The following is a 16773-nucleotide window of genomic DNA, read 5'->3' as shown; positions in this document are numbered from 1 at the left end:
GTGTGATCTGTTAGTTTGTGGTCACCCATCTTAATTGCCATTCTTCATTTAGATTGTAAGATTGTAGTATGTTAAATACAGAGGTAAGAGACTAATATAAAGCAAGAAAAATGCAAAAAGCAAAATTTTAAAAAAAGAGAAATGCAAGGTGAAAGAAAGAGAAAATAAAAAAAGATATACAGTATAAATGACTCCCTCCCTGCAGATAAGTATAAATAATTTCACAACTTAACATTTCTTATAATATTTCGATTAAAAAAATATCTTCTTCCCATATCCCATTCCTTATCAATAATTAATTTATAAAAAGTCATCATTAGGTCCTAATCAGTAAAAATCTATTAAGAGCTACCAGAAATAGTAACATGTTATATTTTAACCTTAATTTAATAAATCCATAAATCTATTTTGTATCCAACTTATCGCTTTCTGTAAGAAATAAAGCAAAATAAATCCCTCCTCATTTTACAAACAGATATTTAAAGCCTCATTGTTCAGTCCTGCTCAAAAGGAGATTCCATTAATAGCTGTCATTTACTATAACTTATATTAATCCTCATCTAATAAATCCACTTTGAATTCCTTGTTTACTTTTATTGATTTCTTGATTTTTAATCCTGGGAAATGATGTCCAACAACCTGATTTTTTTTAATAATTTTCTTTTCATCTATTCTTAGAAAGTTTTGTTGTGTCCACATATTCCAAAGTCATGTTCCGAGTCACTCATCTGTTTTTTTATTCATATGTCCCCTTTAATTATGAAGACATCAACCAGTTTTATTTGTAAATCCATCGTGACCATTGTTCCATATGACTCATATTCTGGAAGTTTTAAATGCTTTTTGAGATCCACAGCATCTTTATCCATATCACTTTTGTAATCCAGCATTGTCTTGAAAATCCAAATCCAAATTCAAATCAGTCCCAATCTCTGTTTTATCCAAGAAAATCTGTGGTTCTCCTGAATAAATTGTTCTCAAATACTTTTAATTTCTTCTTTACAGGTAGTCCTCACTTAATGACCATTTGTTAAACACTCCATAGGACATATTCCTTTAAGTCCATCTAGCCCCTTAACTAAAGTCAACTTTCTAGTCTCCCTTTTGCCATTTTCCCCCCAAAATAATGTTTTTCTTTTTAATCCAGGGGTTTCAAACTGCCAGCCCACAGGCAGGACATGTCATCCGGAAATCACACCCACCCCATTGCCGGCAATGGCAAAATAGTCCCGATACGTCTTGTGACGTCATGTGACATTGCGAGTTTGAAATGTCTGCTTTAATCCTTACACTTACATTTAATTTCTTCCATCCAGGGTGAGACAAGATTCTTCCAGAAACTTGCCCTTCAGAAGATTCTTAATATATATAGAAACTCAAGAATAAAGGACCTTTGTTAAGGGAGGAGATAGGCAAACCTAGTGTTCAATTTGAAGATGCAAAATCACTGCTTAGGTAAGATGATTCACCTGCCTCAAAAGCTTCAAGAACTCTCAAACCCTGCTGGAGACAGCTATTTCACAATTTCTTCCCAGAAGAATTTCTGTTTGGAACAAACTTGTGGGTGATCCTTATCCTCTCCTTAATCCGGAGAAGAGTTGTCAGGAGCCAAACCTTTGAATTCTATTGTGGTCATCTCCTATTACTATCTTCAGAAGTCTCTCTTGAGAAGCCTCTGAGGCTGGGAAAGATGGAAGGAAAAAGAAGTCCAGGTGGACTTGAAGGATGAGGCCAGGACACAATTGATGGTATGTAATCAATCAACATAATCTATCACATTCCTCACTAGGTTTGTGTGTCTGATACAGCAAAAATCTTTATGCCTTCTCTTTGGATTGTCTGTGTACTTCAGCAATCAATGAAAAGAGAAATATAAGCAATAAAATCCCTGCAGAAGCTCTAGGAATGACAGGTCACATATCACTAATTTATTCCTGCAACTACAGCCTGTTCACAAGAATAAAGTATTCAAGAATAAACAGCTAAAGCAAAGCTAATTGACTATGGAGATTCTCGGTCATCCAGGTCATAGCTATCCCAAAGATGTTTTTCATGAAGCAACTGGAGTTTCTTGTTTTCTTTGAAGATGTTTCGCTTCTCAGCAAAGAAGCTTTTTCAGCTCACAGCTGAAGAAGCTTCTTGGATGAGAAGCAAAATGTCTTCAAAGAAAAACAAGAAAGTCCAGTTGCCTCATGAAAAAGCATCTTTGGGAGAAAGCAAAGCGAATGTTTCCCCCGGCAACATTAGATATGCAGATGATACCACTCTAATGGCAGAAAGTGAAGAAGAACTAAAGAGCCTCTTGTTGCGGGTGAAGAAACAGAGTGCAAAACTTGGGTTGAAACTTAACATTAAGAAAACCAAGATCATGGCATCCGGCCCTCTCAATTCCTGGCAAATAGATGGGGAAGAAATGGAGGTAGTGACAGATTTTATTTTCCTGGGCTCCAAGATCACTGCAGATGAGGACTGTAGCCAAGAAATTAAAAGACGCTTGCTCCTCGGGAGGAAAGCCATGGTAAATCTAGACAGCACACTAAAAAGCAGAGACATCACCCTGTCAACAAAAGTGCGTATACTCAAGGCTATGGTCTTCCCAGTTGCAATGTATGGCAGTGAAAGTTGGACCATAAGAAAGGCTGAGCGCCAAAGAATTGAGGCCTTTGAACTATGGTGTTGGAGAAGACTCCTGCGAGTCCCTTGGACTGCAAGGCGACCAAACCGGTCAATCCTAGAGGACATCAATCCTGACTGCTCTTTAGAAGACCATATCCTGAAGCTAAAACTCAAATACTTTGACCACCTAATGAGAAGGAAGGACTCATTGGAGAAGAGCCTAATGCTGGGAAAGATTGAGGGCAATAGAAGAAGGGGACGACAGAGAATGAGGTGGCTGGATGGAGTCACTGAAGCAGTAGGTGTGAGCTTAAATGGACTCCAGAAGATGGTAGAGGATAGGAAGGCCTGGAGGAACTTTGTCCATAGGGTTGCAGTGGGTCGGACATGACTTCGCAGCTAACAACAATGTTTCTCCATTAAACTGGGACCAATGTGGTATGTTTTCCCATAATCTAAGCCTGTCCCTTTTGAAGTGGAAGAAAGAGAACAAACAAAATTTGCTAAAAATGAGAGTGCTGGCATAGCCAAGTTTCTCTGTATTTTTATTTGCAGCCAGCAGATGCTGCTGCAGACTTAGAAAAAGAATAAGACAGGAAAAGTTTTCCCTCTGCGCAAAAAATTCCTTTTCACAACCAGACTCAAATCTATTTTGACTTCCTGCAACCATGCAAACATAGTGTATGACTTCTAATAGCTGTGCCCATACAGTCCCAACCTTATTTATAATTTCTCCCAGAAAGGCAATGGGAATGGGAACACAAAATAGCACTGTGTTGTGAATTCTAAAAATGACTCTTAGCCCTAAAGCAGATCATTTTAATCATCAAGCCAGCAGCTGTGGTTCAGCTTGGATAAATGTTTTCACATTAAAAAAAAACCCACAGAAACAAGCCGAACAAGCTATAGCTCATCCTTCCCAACTAGATTAGTTTAATTTTATTCTACTTTATAGCACATGTCTGTAGGGTAGAGTTTGGGTCTCTTTATTTGTTCAATTTATGTTCCATTTTCTCTGGAATTGCTCACAGTTCTGCACACACTGTATATCTCCTCTAATTATATCACCAGAATGACAAGTCTGTAAGAAAGCTTGTGCATAGATGGAGGGCCTATCCCAAAGACACCATTGGCTGGCCAAGAGTTGAGACTCCCTTAACCAGATCTTTTTAATCATTTAATTACCCTGATAATTTTCGAGGGATTCCCTCCACAAATTTTAAATTTCTAATTAAAGCATCTGTTTTCTTTCACATGTAATTTTAATTCTGACTGAGTACAGATTGTATGGGTGGGAGAAATCACTTAAGTGATTCCTAGGTGGGTGGAAGGGATGTCTTTTGAAGAAATACATTAAAATGTGTATGTCCATGTGTACATTTCACAAGCCTATAGGTTCATTCCTGGAGGATTTTTTTTAACAGGGAAGGAAAGAAATGACTGGACTTTAATCAGTGCTTGTGGCTATGCCAAGAATAGAGCCTTGTCCCACAGAATTTCAAAATGAACCACTTTTACACCATTTTATAAAATTACAGTTTTGAAATGACCATTTAGTTCTATCACAGATGCATTGATTGTGCTTTAGAATTATATAGTCCAGGAACAATTTCATTTACCATTGATAGCTTTGCTGTAAATAAAGCATCAGAATAACTTTGAAACTGATTAAGAGGTGGTAAAATCATGACAACTAATCTCTGTGCTATGGTAAACTGACATTTAATTATTCTAATATCCTATATGCCTAGCAAATCCCAATTTTGCATTTCAACAGGTCAAGCTTATGACACTCATGAATAAGGTCTTGTTCCTTGGCTTTGTCTCAGTTTGACGAGTGTACACATAGATTGTTACACAAAATTGTAACAATGGAATCATATCCAACATTGGTGACCATCACAGCTAGCAATTTGAACCCATTAACAGAGACGTAATACCACTGAAATTGATTCATACATCAAATGTGGCAAGTTAGTAACCCTAAGAATCAAAAATGTTTTTTCCATAATTAAAACAGCATTATTTTCTGTGTGTCTGAGAAATGGCATTATGGGATCAAATAATACTGCTTGCAAGGTTTGTGTAGAAAGAAAAAAATATATGGTTGATTTCACTTGTCAAATGATCTAGGCCAGGGGTCTTCAAACTTGGCCCTTTTATGACTTGTGGACTTCAACTCCCAGAATTCCTCAGCCAGCGTGCCTGGCTGAGGAATTCTAGGAGTTGAAGTCCACAAGTCATAAAAGGGCCAAGTTTGAAGACCCCTGATCTAGACTATCATACCTAGTTTCCCAGATATATTTTTGCCTTGGCATTAAAGGTAACTTAAAATGAAATAATTTAAAAACTCTTGGAGCATCTTGAATAATGAAGTTTATTTGATATATTAGAGACTCAAAACAGCATGTTTCCATTTCAACTAACAAACTTTGTCTCTCAGTGAGCAAATTATAACAGTGCAATTTCAGTATCATTATTTCAAATGATGGTGATGATGAAGATGTATTCTGCCCCTAGGGACTCAAGACAATTATTTACCAATACTATCTTTCCTGAGCCTGTTAAATGACTTCAAAGCCCAACCTGATTGCACAGTATGTGTTCCTTCCTCTGGGCAAAATTCCATGGAAAAAAACTTTTATGAAGATCAACAGTAAACCTTCCATTAATTTACCTCTTGTCCAATGGCAAGTGATTACAAAAGTTATAATCCAAAATCACCTGGGGCCTAGGTTCAGTTCAGACAATTTCTATGCATACTTCATTCCCCTTTCATTCCCCAGGAAATAACTTCTCACTCTTCCAGGCAGTCCTTGACTTAGGACCATAATGGACCCCGTTTGTTGCCGTCATGTCACTGATCCAATTTTACAACCTTTTTGGCAACAGTTATTAAGTGAACACCATAGTCATTAAGAGAATCAGTGGTTTGCCTTGGCACAGTTTTGCCCCCAAATGGAAGTCAATGTTGGTTTTCAGCAAAACCATTTTAAAATGCGGCTGTGTGACTGCTCTGAAACTTCAAAAGGTTGCCAAGCAACCAGTTGCAAGTTGAAGACTAACTGTATAGGATTCACTCAGGTATTCCCAACAGATTAGATTACATCAACATCTGGATGCTCATGGACTACTTACTAAGTAAAGCTCCTCCATAGAGACGGATAGGCATTTTACTGTTGACTACCTCTTCCTTGAAGATGGCATCATAGATTTGATCTGGAAAAGTGAGAGCCTGGAAGAGAAAAATAAATTTCAGTTAAGAAGAAAAAAGCAAAACTCCTCTAACTGAACTATTTAGTGTCCAAAGAAAAGGATTTTCAATGAAAATACAAATCAGATATAACTAAATCTGTTTCAGACAGATGTCAATGCTCACAAAGAAAAGTGCACTTGGACCACTGTTTCATCCATGCAAGTGAGCAGCTGTTGCAGATAGCAGTGGGAAGAGAGAGAGAGAAGCTTTTAGAAAAGCTACTAAAACATGGAATTTTGTTCTTATACATGACAACTCTGTGAGATTACTGTACACTCAAAAATGGAAAAAATTGAGGTACGGTTGGTGAAGATGATAAGAGCTTGCAAAGATGGCTAAATTGACTCCCTTGGTTAGAGAAAGAACAATTATCTATTTTTATGCTGTAAATCCACTATTGCATGAAACAAAAAAAATGCATTAGGAATTGTGGGTTGGGGGGGGAAATTGGATAATAGAAAAAAATGAGTTTTTGTTGTAATTATAGATATAATTTTGTAACCATACTTATCTTTGCTGCATATCTTTTTTTTGTTTTCTTTACTCCTGTATTAGCTTGTGTTAGTTTTATTAAAACTTTTAATAACATTTATATTTAAAAAAAGAAAAGAGAGATAGAGAGAAAATCCAATCTTTACTTCAAAGAAATATAGAACTGGAAGGTTACATTTAGACCAGGGGTAGGCAATCTTGGCTCTTTTACGACTTGTGGACTTCAACTCCCAGAATTCCTGAGCCAGCATGGTTGGCTGAGGAATTCTGGGAGTTGAAGTCCACGAGTCATAAAAGAGCCAAGATTGCCTACCCCTGATTTAGACAATCCTGCTCAGTGTACAAATCTCAGTTAAAGCATCCCAGACAGATTACTGTCTTGCCTCCATTAGAATAACTCCAATGAAGAAAAGACTACCACTTCTCTGGTTTTATTGGTTCCACAGTCAAACTGCTGATCATACTATCAAGTCCTGTTTTCCTGTAAGCTAAATACATTATTTCATAGCCTGCGCTTTGGAACACAAGATACCAGGTCTTGATTATCTTCTGTGACATGTGATTGTGACATCATTTAATCCTCGATTTATGACCCCCAATTAGGATCAGAATTTCTGTTGCTAGGCAAGGTGGTTGTTAAGTGGTTGCTAATTTTAGAAGTCCCCCCCCCATGGTTCTTAAATGAATCAACTGTGGTTGTTCAGTGAATCGTGTGGTTGTTAAGCAAATCTGGCTTCTCCATCAAATTTGCTTGTGAGAAGCCAGCTGGGAAGGTTGCAAAGTGTGATCATATGACCCTGGGATACTGCAACTGTCATAAATAGATGCCAGTTACCAAGTGCCTAAATTTTGATCATGTGACCATTGGGAATCTGCAATGGTTGTGATAGGACTGGTTGTAAGGAACAGTGTTTTTGTAACTTTGAACAGTCACTAAGTGAGTGGTTGTAAATTGAGGACTACCTGTATTTGAAAAGTGTTCTTGGACTACTGCTTCCTCCTAAATCTTCTTTCAGAAGTAACAAAAGCCTAAAATATACCATCCAAGCCTCTTCCTAGACTTAATCTGTGATCCCTTTGTCATTTACCTTGCTATTGTATAAATCTGTTCCAATTCCCTGAATCCCTCTTAAAAGTGGTGCCCACCACTAGAAACAATGCTCAAGGTATGATTTAACCAAAGCAGAATAGAGTGGCATGATTACTTCTTCTGATTTTGAAATTATACTTGTATACTATACTGAGAGTGTTGATGCAGCCTTAAATTGTATTTGCCTTCTTTGCAGTCTCACCTCACCATTGGATCATATTCAATATGGATCAATTACTACTAAAAAATCTTTCACAAAATCTTATTACCAAGCATGGTGTCCCCCTTCCTCTACCCAAGCATTTGATGTTTGATTCATGACTGAAGAACTTGCCTCTATTGAGTTTCATTCCGTTACTACAGCCTACGATTCTATCAATATTGTTTTGAATTTCTTGTGCTCTTTTTTCTTCTAGGGCAGGGCTGTGGCCAGTTCAGAACCAGGCTGCACAAGTGGTGGCCAAGTGCATGCACACGTGCACAGCTTCATTTACACAAGCAGTGGGCTTGTGCCTGCCGCTCACACAGAACCATTCCATCTCCCACCACCACCAGCCCACCAGGAGAGAAAGGTATTAGATATCCAACTCAAGTTTATGACACGTGCAAAGCTGATACAACTTGAACTTAATCTTTTTATTAATTCACATTAGTAATGAAAACTAATGAGTTGAGAATCACTTGCTATCTCTCCAATATATTGAAGAAACATTGATGAACAATGGTCAAGGGACTGAACCTGAGGACAGATTTTTTTATAGATTTCATTGAAGTTTTTTTTAATAATATTTTATTAATTTTCCATTTTTCCATTTAAGTATTTAAAAAGCAATGTGGTGGCTGGGTTGATCAATAGTTTGATAACATATGAAAATCTTTAGTACAAATCTCAAGTTACAATATCAAATATTTCCTCTCTTTTCCCCTTAACATCTACTGTCTCATATTTAAGCTAATGCAGTTCTCATTATATCAACTCAGTAAAAACATCATTATTACATTTATCAATAATTTTTTAGCTTATACATATCTTAATTACTTTTTACATTCAATCTTCATAAACAATCCATATCCTGTCATTGAAGTTTTATAAATTTAGAAAAACAGAATGCTAAACATGTCTAAGGACAGATGTTTAAGTAATTTGATGTTCACCTTCATATGAAAATGTTTCCCACACTTACCATGATGGCGACCCCAGAGAATATGATGGCTGAGACAAACTGCCAAACCCTACAAGTTCAAATGGGGAAAAAAAAGTTAAGTATCACAATCCTTTAATTATGGCATCCCCTCCACCCAGCAATAAATGAAAAATAATTACTACTTCTGCCAAAAAGGGTCATCTGAGCGATTCCTATTGACAAAAGAATGCAAAATAAAATGGTATAGAAGAGAGCAAGATTGCTTTTTAAAAGCAATTTCAAAACACGGGGGAGGAAAATCACCAGGCAGTTCGGAAAGAGCATGTAAACGCTAATTGCCTATCACAAATATCATCCAAACATTGGAAGTTCCAGCTAGTAAGGGAAGTTTTTAAAAATATTTACAGAGCCATGTTGAAATTAATTAATGAACCTACTTCAGTTATGCCATTTCAAGAAGAGATTACTATAATTAATACCTCCTCTAAGGAATTTGCCTCTTAGTTTACTAGCAGAGTGCTGCTATACTTATATATACACCCCAGCAGTCCTCCTGGTCTATTGAACTATAAGTTCTATCGTTCTATAAACAACAATAAACAGTGTGATAGAGAGTTTAATACCCCAGGTTCATGCAAAAATTTAGGCACTCCTGGTCAAATTCTATTTGTTAAATGAAGAGAAACTAATCTACATGGTACAAAGTTAAATTTGTCCTCTTTTGGGATATTTGAATGAATACTTACTATTTATGTGCAGTTGTTTATAGATTTAGAAAAGTGACTATACTAGGTTTAGACTTTGAAAAACTTTTCAGCCAGTACACCTTCTTTGGCAGAAATAACAGCTTCTAAATGTTTCCTCTTTAATCAGTTACAAGTGTTACTATCCTTGTTTTTGGATATTTTTTCCACCTATCCTTAAAGAACTCTTATAGCTCCATTCTTCTGTTTTGTGGAGGTTACAAAGGTTATTTTTGGCAGATAACTGCACACAATATTATTGTGGCACACACTTTTTCCAACAATAGACTGTTACTCGGGGTTAACATTATCCTTTGGAGCCTTGCAAGTTCATGCCACATAAATGTGTCATTAATATACAAATCTGAAAATCTGAAAATAAGTTGGCATACAACTTTTGCCTCCCTCCAAAATTTCTTGCACTGCACAGAATGAGGTCGTTCCTTTTCTGGTTGTTCCTGAGCTCCAGGCCAAATTCTAAGGCTTGATCTTCAGCAGTGTTACTTTTGAGCTCTTGGATGAGGTCCCAAGCCAAGCTTAAGGTAGGAATCCCACCAGGATTTGCTGTTTACTATAGCTTGTGGTCCTTGACTTTTAGGAAGAAGCATGAGCTGTGCTGGGCCTTGGGGAAATGGGGGTGCCTGACTGCAGTTGTTTTTCCCAAGAAGCAGACAGCACTTCAGAAAAATGTTTTGGATCATCATCTTGCTGAAATATCAACTACTTCACTGACGGTGGGACATTAGTGTTTAGGATACATTAATCGCTAATTGAATCCATGCTTCTTTTTTCCACCCATAAAAGAAACTCCTGTAATGCTGATTGTCCCCTCCCCTTCCAAAACACAATAGATCCAATACAGTGTTTAATGGTTGGCAAAAAGTTGCATTTGTTCTTCAAATATTTCAGTCTTGTCCTCCAAATGTATTATGTTTGGTTCTGACCAAATAGTTCAAAGGGCAACTGTACAACTACACATCCATAAAAGGATCAGCTAAACTTTTCAACTTATTGTTTAGAGTGATTTGTGACTTCTGCTTTGCAGTTCTGATCCTTTTTCTTGGTCTTTCATATTTTTCTTTAGCTGCAAAATTCATTTACAATATTTTTCATTTCTTAGTGATGTCTATCACAATGGAAGCTGGAAGCATTTAGAGGGTTTTTTTTTCTATAGCCCTCCTGCTTTTGTTTACTATTTTTCAAATCTCAGATGAGTCCATGATTATTGGAAGTAGAAAGAAACTATAATTATAGCCTAAGAGGTTAGACAACTCTGAATATTTTTAAATTGTCTTCACTTAGCTAATTGTAGTCTATCATCTTTTGAAGCCTATTCAAAACTTTACAATAATAACATAAAAATATCATGTGCATGTTTGTGTGTGTCCAGTCTCCTGCCTCTGCCAAATTCACTGCTTTTTATTCTGAATCTATACATGACAGCCCATAAAGACACTTGAATCTATAGAAAGGTAGGTTTAACTTTGTACCATGGAAGAGGTTGTGTCAGCTTCTCTTCACTTGGGGAATTCAATGACACATACAACCAATGTGCTTTTATTTTTTACACACCACTGTAAACACTTGATTGAATATTTTGATTCCAAAACATTCTCGAGTGTATTTGTTGTTCCTGATGAACCTGAGAGGGGGAATAGACCTTGTTCTCTGATGCATCATCCTAATCGTGTAAGTAGTATTATGTCTGCAGGTATGATGGTCCCTACATTGTGGAATGAGTCACATTCCACATATTTTGGAAAACTTTACTGAATTGCTTCTCATCAATAAAACTACAGTGAATATTACTGTTAGAAAAATTAAGGGATATTTTTATCCTTATTATTACCACCTTATTTACATCATCTAAACCAGGGGTGTCAAACTGCTGGCCCACAGGCTGGATACGTCATGCTGAAACTGCACCCACCCCATTGCCAGTAATGGAAAAAGGTGTGATATGTCGCGACACATCACGTGACGTTGCGAGTTTGACACCCCTGATCTAAATTTTTCAGTCGGTGTAGTGGTTAAAGATATTGGATTAGAAGTCAAAAGACCATGAATTTTAGTCCTGCCTTTGGCAATAAAAGTCAACTCAGTGACTTTGAACCAGTCCCCTCTTAGCCACAGTGGGCAGTAGGCAGTGAATTAGCCTGCAGTACTGCATTCTAATCATTGTGCCACCATGGAAAAGTTATCAGAAAAACCGCTGGAACTTGTCCATTTAACTATCAGAAATCAAAACTGAAGCACACAATAGGCACTCAGCCTTACCCACAGACAACCCTGCCAAACTGGGACACTTTCTACAGATACATGTTAGTATTAATAAGTTATCAGACATATTTTCCCTAATTATTCTGCCCCATGTTAAAACTAAGTTATGTAAAGGAACTCTGGACATCTGCCAATATATCAGCAGGCTAGCTTTTCATACAAGAGAGCCCCACCCACCCCACCCAGGTAATGTGGGGAAAAAAGAGTTTGAGAGCAGGCTGAATCCAATCAATGATTCGAAGCAAAACAATTCAGAAAAAGAACCCCTCAATGTATCTTTATGGGAAAAGCAATTGAGCAGTGGCTCAGAAGGCTGCCAACTGCTCCATTCTAAGCCCTCTTCTCTCTTGGTCATATGCACAGGGAGGAGTGTATACATGCACATAGGCACAACACAAGGGGAGAGAGAGAGAGGGAGGGAGGGAGGGAGGGAGGGGGAGAGAGAGAGACCACTTTGGTATGTATGTTTTCACTATCTTATTAAAGAATCATCTGGCTATTTGTTGATTACTCACTTCTATAAACATGAAGTACAAGATTGTCAAGCAATTGATATGCTTTCAGGGCTGATTGTTCTATAGATTAATTTCCATTCTCCTTTCAAGAAGACATATGAAGGAAGGGACAAGAAACAATATTGCAATTCACTGACAACAAAATATCTGAAAGACATGCTCAGAGGACTTGTTGAATATCCTCCTCTTTATGGGGAGCGAACGTTCTTTTTTTTAACTGTTTCCAGTGTCATGTTCCTTGACAATGCTGATAATTGACTGTCAACATCAGTAGCTTCCAACTACATGGCGATCTCCAGCTATCTCAAAATATAAACTATTTCAATTCAGGGAGATACTACCTTATAGCATTTGGAAGAATATTAGATAGAGACCCATCATCCTTTTCTTACGTTCTGAACTAGGGCACCAATGCTTCAAGAAACATATTTATCCAGAAACAACATGGCAGATTTTTCTATTCCAAAGTCCACAAGCTGAGCAAAAAAACAAATTCATTTGTTTATATTTATATCCTCACACCTTTATTTTTTTCATGAGAACTCAGAGCAGGAAAATTCAGGGTATCCCTTAATTTTATCTCTAGATAATCCTGTGAGATAGGTTGGACTGAGAGAAAAGTCCAAGTCACCAGGTGAATACAGATTTAAGCTTGCAACACCCAAGTCCAGGGGTAGGCAACCTTGGCTCTTTTATGACTCCTGGACTTCAACTGCCAGAATTCCTGAGCCAGCCATGCTGGGTCAGGAATTCTGGCAGTTGAAGTCCACGAGTCATAAAAGAGCCAAGGTTGCCTACCCCTGCCCTAGTCCAAGCTCAACATCTTAACCACTGTCTCTTGAACTCTCTTCCTTTTTAGAGCCATTGAAACTCAAGGTTAACTTCTTGCTTTAAAATGTACCCTGCCAGCACTTTAAATCCAATTTCAAGAGGTACTTAGAGCAGTATAGTTTCTCATCCTTGACAGTATATTGAAGGGAGAAATCTGTAACATACAGTAACATACTGTAGCCAATTGCAAATACCCCACAGCCAACTGTAATTAAGACCTCTAAACTTAAAACCTTCTTCCCACTCGATTTCTGCATACATATCCCCAGATAGATTGCGGAGTGATGTCTCTGCTTTTTAGTGTGCTGTCTAGATTTGCCATGGCTTTCCTCCCCAGGAGCAAGCGTCTTTTAATTTCTTGGCTGCAGTCCCCATCTGTGGTGATCTGGAAGCCCAGAAAAATAAAAGCTGTCACTACCTCCATTTCTTCCCCATCTATTTGCCAGGAATTCAGAGGGCCAGATGCCATGATCTTGGTTTTCTTAATATTAAATTTCAAGCCAACTTTTGCACTCTCCTTCTCCACCCGCAACAAGAGGCTCTTTAGTTCCTCTTCACTTTCTGCCATTAGTGTGGTATCATCTGCATATCTTAGGTTGTTGATATTTCTCCTGGCCATCTTAATTCCAGCTTTTGATTCATCTAGCCCTGCCTTTCTCATGATGTGTTTTGCATATAAGTTAAATAGGCAGGGCGACAGTATACAGCCTTGCCGGACTCCTTTCCCAATTTTGAACCAATCAGTGGTTCCGTGTCCAGTTCTCACTGTTGCTTCTTGACCCACATATAGGTTTCTCAACAGACAAATAAGATGGTCTGGTACTCCCATCTCTTTAAGAACTTGCCACAGTTTGTTGTGATCCACACAATCAAAGGATTTAGCATAGTCAATGAAGCAGCAGTAGATGTTTTTTCTGGAACTCCCTAGCTTTGTCCATGATCCAGCGTATGTTGGCAATTCGATCTCTAGTTCCTCTGCCTCTTCAAAATCCTGCCTGTACTTCTGGTAGTTCTTGATCCACATACTGCTGGAGTCCAGCTTGTAGGATTTTAAGCATAACTTTACTAGCATGAGAAATGAGTGCAATGGTGCGATAGTTTGAACATTCTTTGGCACTGCCTTTCTTTGGAATTGGGATGTAAACTGATCTTTTCCAATCCTGTGGCCACTGTTGAGTTTTCCGAATTGTATTTTGGTTTTTAATTACCCTGTAAACCGCCCTGAGTCCTTCAGGAAAGGGTGGTATATAAATGTAATAAAATAAATAAATAAATAAATAAATTGAGTGTAGCACTTTTACTGCATCGTCTTTTAAGATTTTGAATAGCTCAGCTGGAATACTGTCACCTCCACTAGCTTTGTTGTTGCTCAGCTTTTCTAAGGCCTATTTCACTTCACTTCACTCTGCCAACAAAAGTGTGTATAGTCAAGGCTGTGGTCTTCCCAGTTGCAATGTATGGCTGTGAAAGCTGGACCATAAGAAAGGCTGAGTGCCAAAGAACTGAGGCCTTTGAACTATGGTGCTGGAGAAGACTCCTGCGAGTCCCTTGGACTGCAAGGTGATCAAACCGGTCAGTCCTAGATGAGATCAACCCTGACTGCTCTTTAGAAGGCCAGATCCTGAACTTGAAACTCCAATACTTTGGCCACCTAATGAGAAGGAAGGACTCACTGGAGAAGAGCCCAATGCTGGGAAAGATTGAAGGCAAGAGAAGAAGGGGACGACAGAGAATGAGGTGGCTGGATGGAATCACTGAAGCAGTAGGCGTGAGCTTAAATGGACTCCAGAAGATGGTAGAGAACAGGAAGGCCTGGAGGAACATTGTCCATGGGGTCGCAATGGGTCGGACATGACTTTGCAGCTAAAAACAACAACATCACCAGATAGTATTCTTCATATTGAAAGGCTATGGAACCAGGACATTCCTCTAGAGGCAAGGTTGCACCTGCCACATTGGGCTTTTCCGGCTGCAGAATGATCATGTACATATTTGCAGGAAAAGCAAGCATGCTTGGAGCCAAAATGAGTAAAATACTTAGCATCCTTGTTATGTCTCCTTGGCTCATAGGTTCTGAATGGAACTTACCTGAGCCCCAAAGGTTCCCTCACTGCAAACTTGATTTCATTGCCCAAGACTTGACTGATCTGAAATTCAAATGAACAGAATGAATAACCTGACACAGAGCCAGCCTGAAAAAAAAACTGAGGAAAAAAATGCATGCATATTATATTTCAGGTACACACACACACACGCGCACACACACACGAAAAATAAATGATATTTGCTGCAAGTGAAACTATGACTAGTAAAATAGCTCACTATGCTCTAAACCACCTTATACCAGTTTCACTTTATTGCCAACTGCACACCGTTTTGCATTTGTAATAACTTACAGGTGGAAGATTTGGCTTGTTACTCATTACATTTCTCAGGAATGCAAGTCTAGATTCATTGTACCCTTGTTAATCCAACTGAATCAGTCTAGTTTAGAAGAAAATAAAATCTACTTTTTTGTTGCCTGACGAAAACATACTTGTAACAAAACAAATTGCATTTTTTGCGATGGCTGCAAGAAAGATAAGAAGGCACATCTTGACAAATAGTGCCGTTAATATTAGAGGGGATATATTGAATTGCCAATGGACTGCTGCAATTTTATCTGAATTTTGCCAAAACCTGTGGCTGAAAATAAAATGTTCAAATAAACCATATACCAGCTGCTACTCCCATAATGTGTAGTCTACAACATTCAAAACTAGTCATATTGTCAATAAATTATGAGCCCAATGCATCTAGGGAATGCCAGTTTGGAGAAGGATTGGTTTATACAGATGGCAAATAAGTTTGCCTACGTCCAAATCAACAGTCACCCTTTGTATGAAATCAGCAGTATCAGCCTTCCCCAGATGCCAGAAATGGCAGGAAGTTGAACTGATGGTTTGGCTGAAGACTGGGTAGAGTGGTGTATTGAGATACTTCTCAGCAATTTAATCTATGGGAAAGGACATCTGAAATATAGGGAATTGCTATATCAAGAAGTCAGGAAAATTCCAGTTTAGTATTCCTCCACCTCTCCTGTGTCTCTAATAGCAATTCTCCAGGGATTCAAACATCCTGGCCTGCTAAAACAGACTTTGGGGGGGGGGGTTGCACAAAGAAAATGTGATTTATCACTTGCTTATGATCCTTTTGCAAACATGTTGGGGGAACAGCATGGTCTGATTGTGCAAGTTTGAACAAGTAAGTGGGAGGATGGGAAATGGGAGCAAAGATACTCAGTATCTCAAAGTTGACTGCCTGAAAAACAAACAGTCCCAGATGACTCAAGGAAAAATGGTGAAGCCATAAAAGCCTTCAGATCATCCTTTCTTCAAAAGAAAAAGGAGAGTTAAAATTGGTTTTTAAAAAAGACAATTACGCAGGCTTTAATTTAAAAGGGCAAAGAAATATCAGTGACAAAAATTGTGGAATCCACAGAGAGTTATCTGAAAGTAACTGCAAATTACCAGTGCTCATTATAGGTTACATCTAATGCAGCATTCCCAACAAGGTTTAGTACTTACTAGGATGACTCCAGGGAAGAGAACCAGAAAATGTTTAATACTTTCCCAATGGATTGCACTCAATATTCACAACAGGCAAAAGAATGGATTTTAGTTTTAAGATACAGACCAGTGAGTTTAAAAAGCAGAATTTTTCAGCCTGTTGCAGAGATTTTATTTTTTTATTTTTATTAATTTATCAAATTTATTTTCCACCCATCTCATGGCAGAGAGAGGGAAGTGTCCTAAAAAAGATGGTT

The 16773-nt window shown here is 38.1% G+C and overlaps 1 protein-coding gene across 4 annotated transcripts in view; it reads right to left on the bottom strand.

Annotated features, from left to right (window-relative positions):
* TP53I11 (tumor protein p53 inducible protein 11) overlaps positions 1-16773 on the bottom strand; it is an 85454-nt gene that overhangs the window by 12207 nt on the left and 56474 nt on the right. For all 4 annotated transcript variants that reach the window (XM_083371119.1, XM_083371118.1, XM_083371117.1 and 1 more), the window contains 3 exons: positions 15057-15115; positions 8639-8687; positions 5755-5851 (listed from right to left, as the gene is read on the bottom strand). In XM_083371119.1, the coding sequence (XP_083227245.1) occupies positions 5755-5851; positions 8639-8687; positions 15057-15115 (205 nt within the window). The remainder of the gene's footprint in view (positions 1-5754; positions 5852-8638; positions 8688-15056; positions 15116-16773) is intronic.

Source organism: Vipera ursinii, assembly GCF_947247035.1.
Source record: "Vipera ursinii genome assembly, chromosome: 1".
Classification (NCBI taxonomy): Eukaryota; Metazoa; Chordata; class Lepidosauria; order Squamata; family Viperidae; genus Vipera; species Vipera ursinii.
The sequence above is the reverse complement of the archived record's forward strand: the minus strand, read 5'-3'. Positions and strand labels throughout refer to the sequence as shown.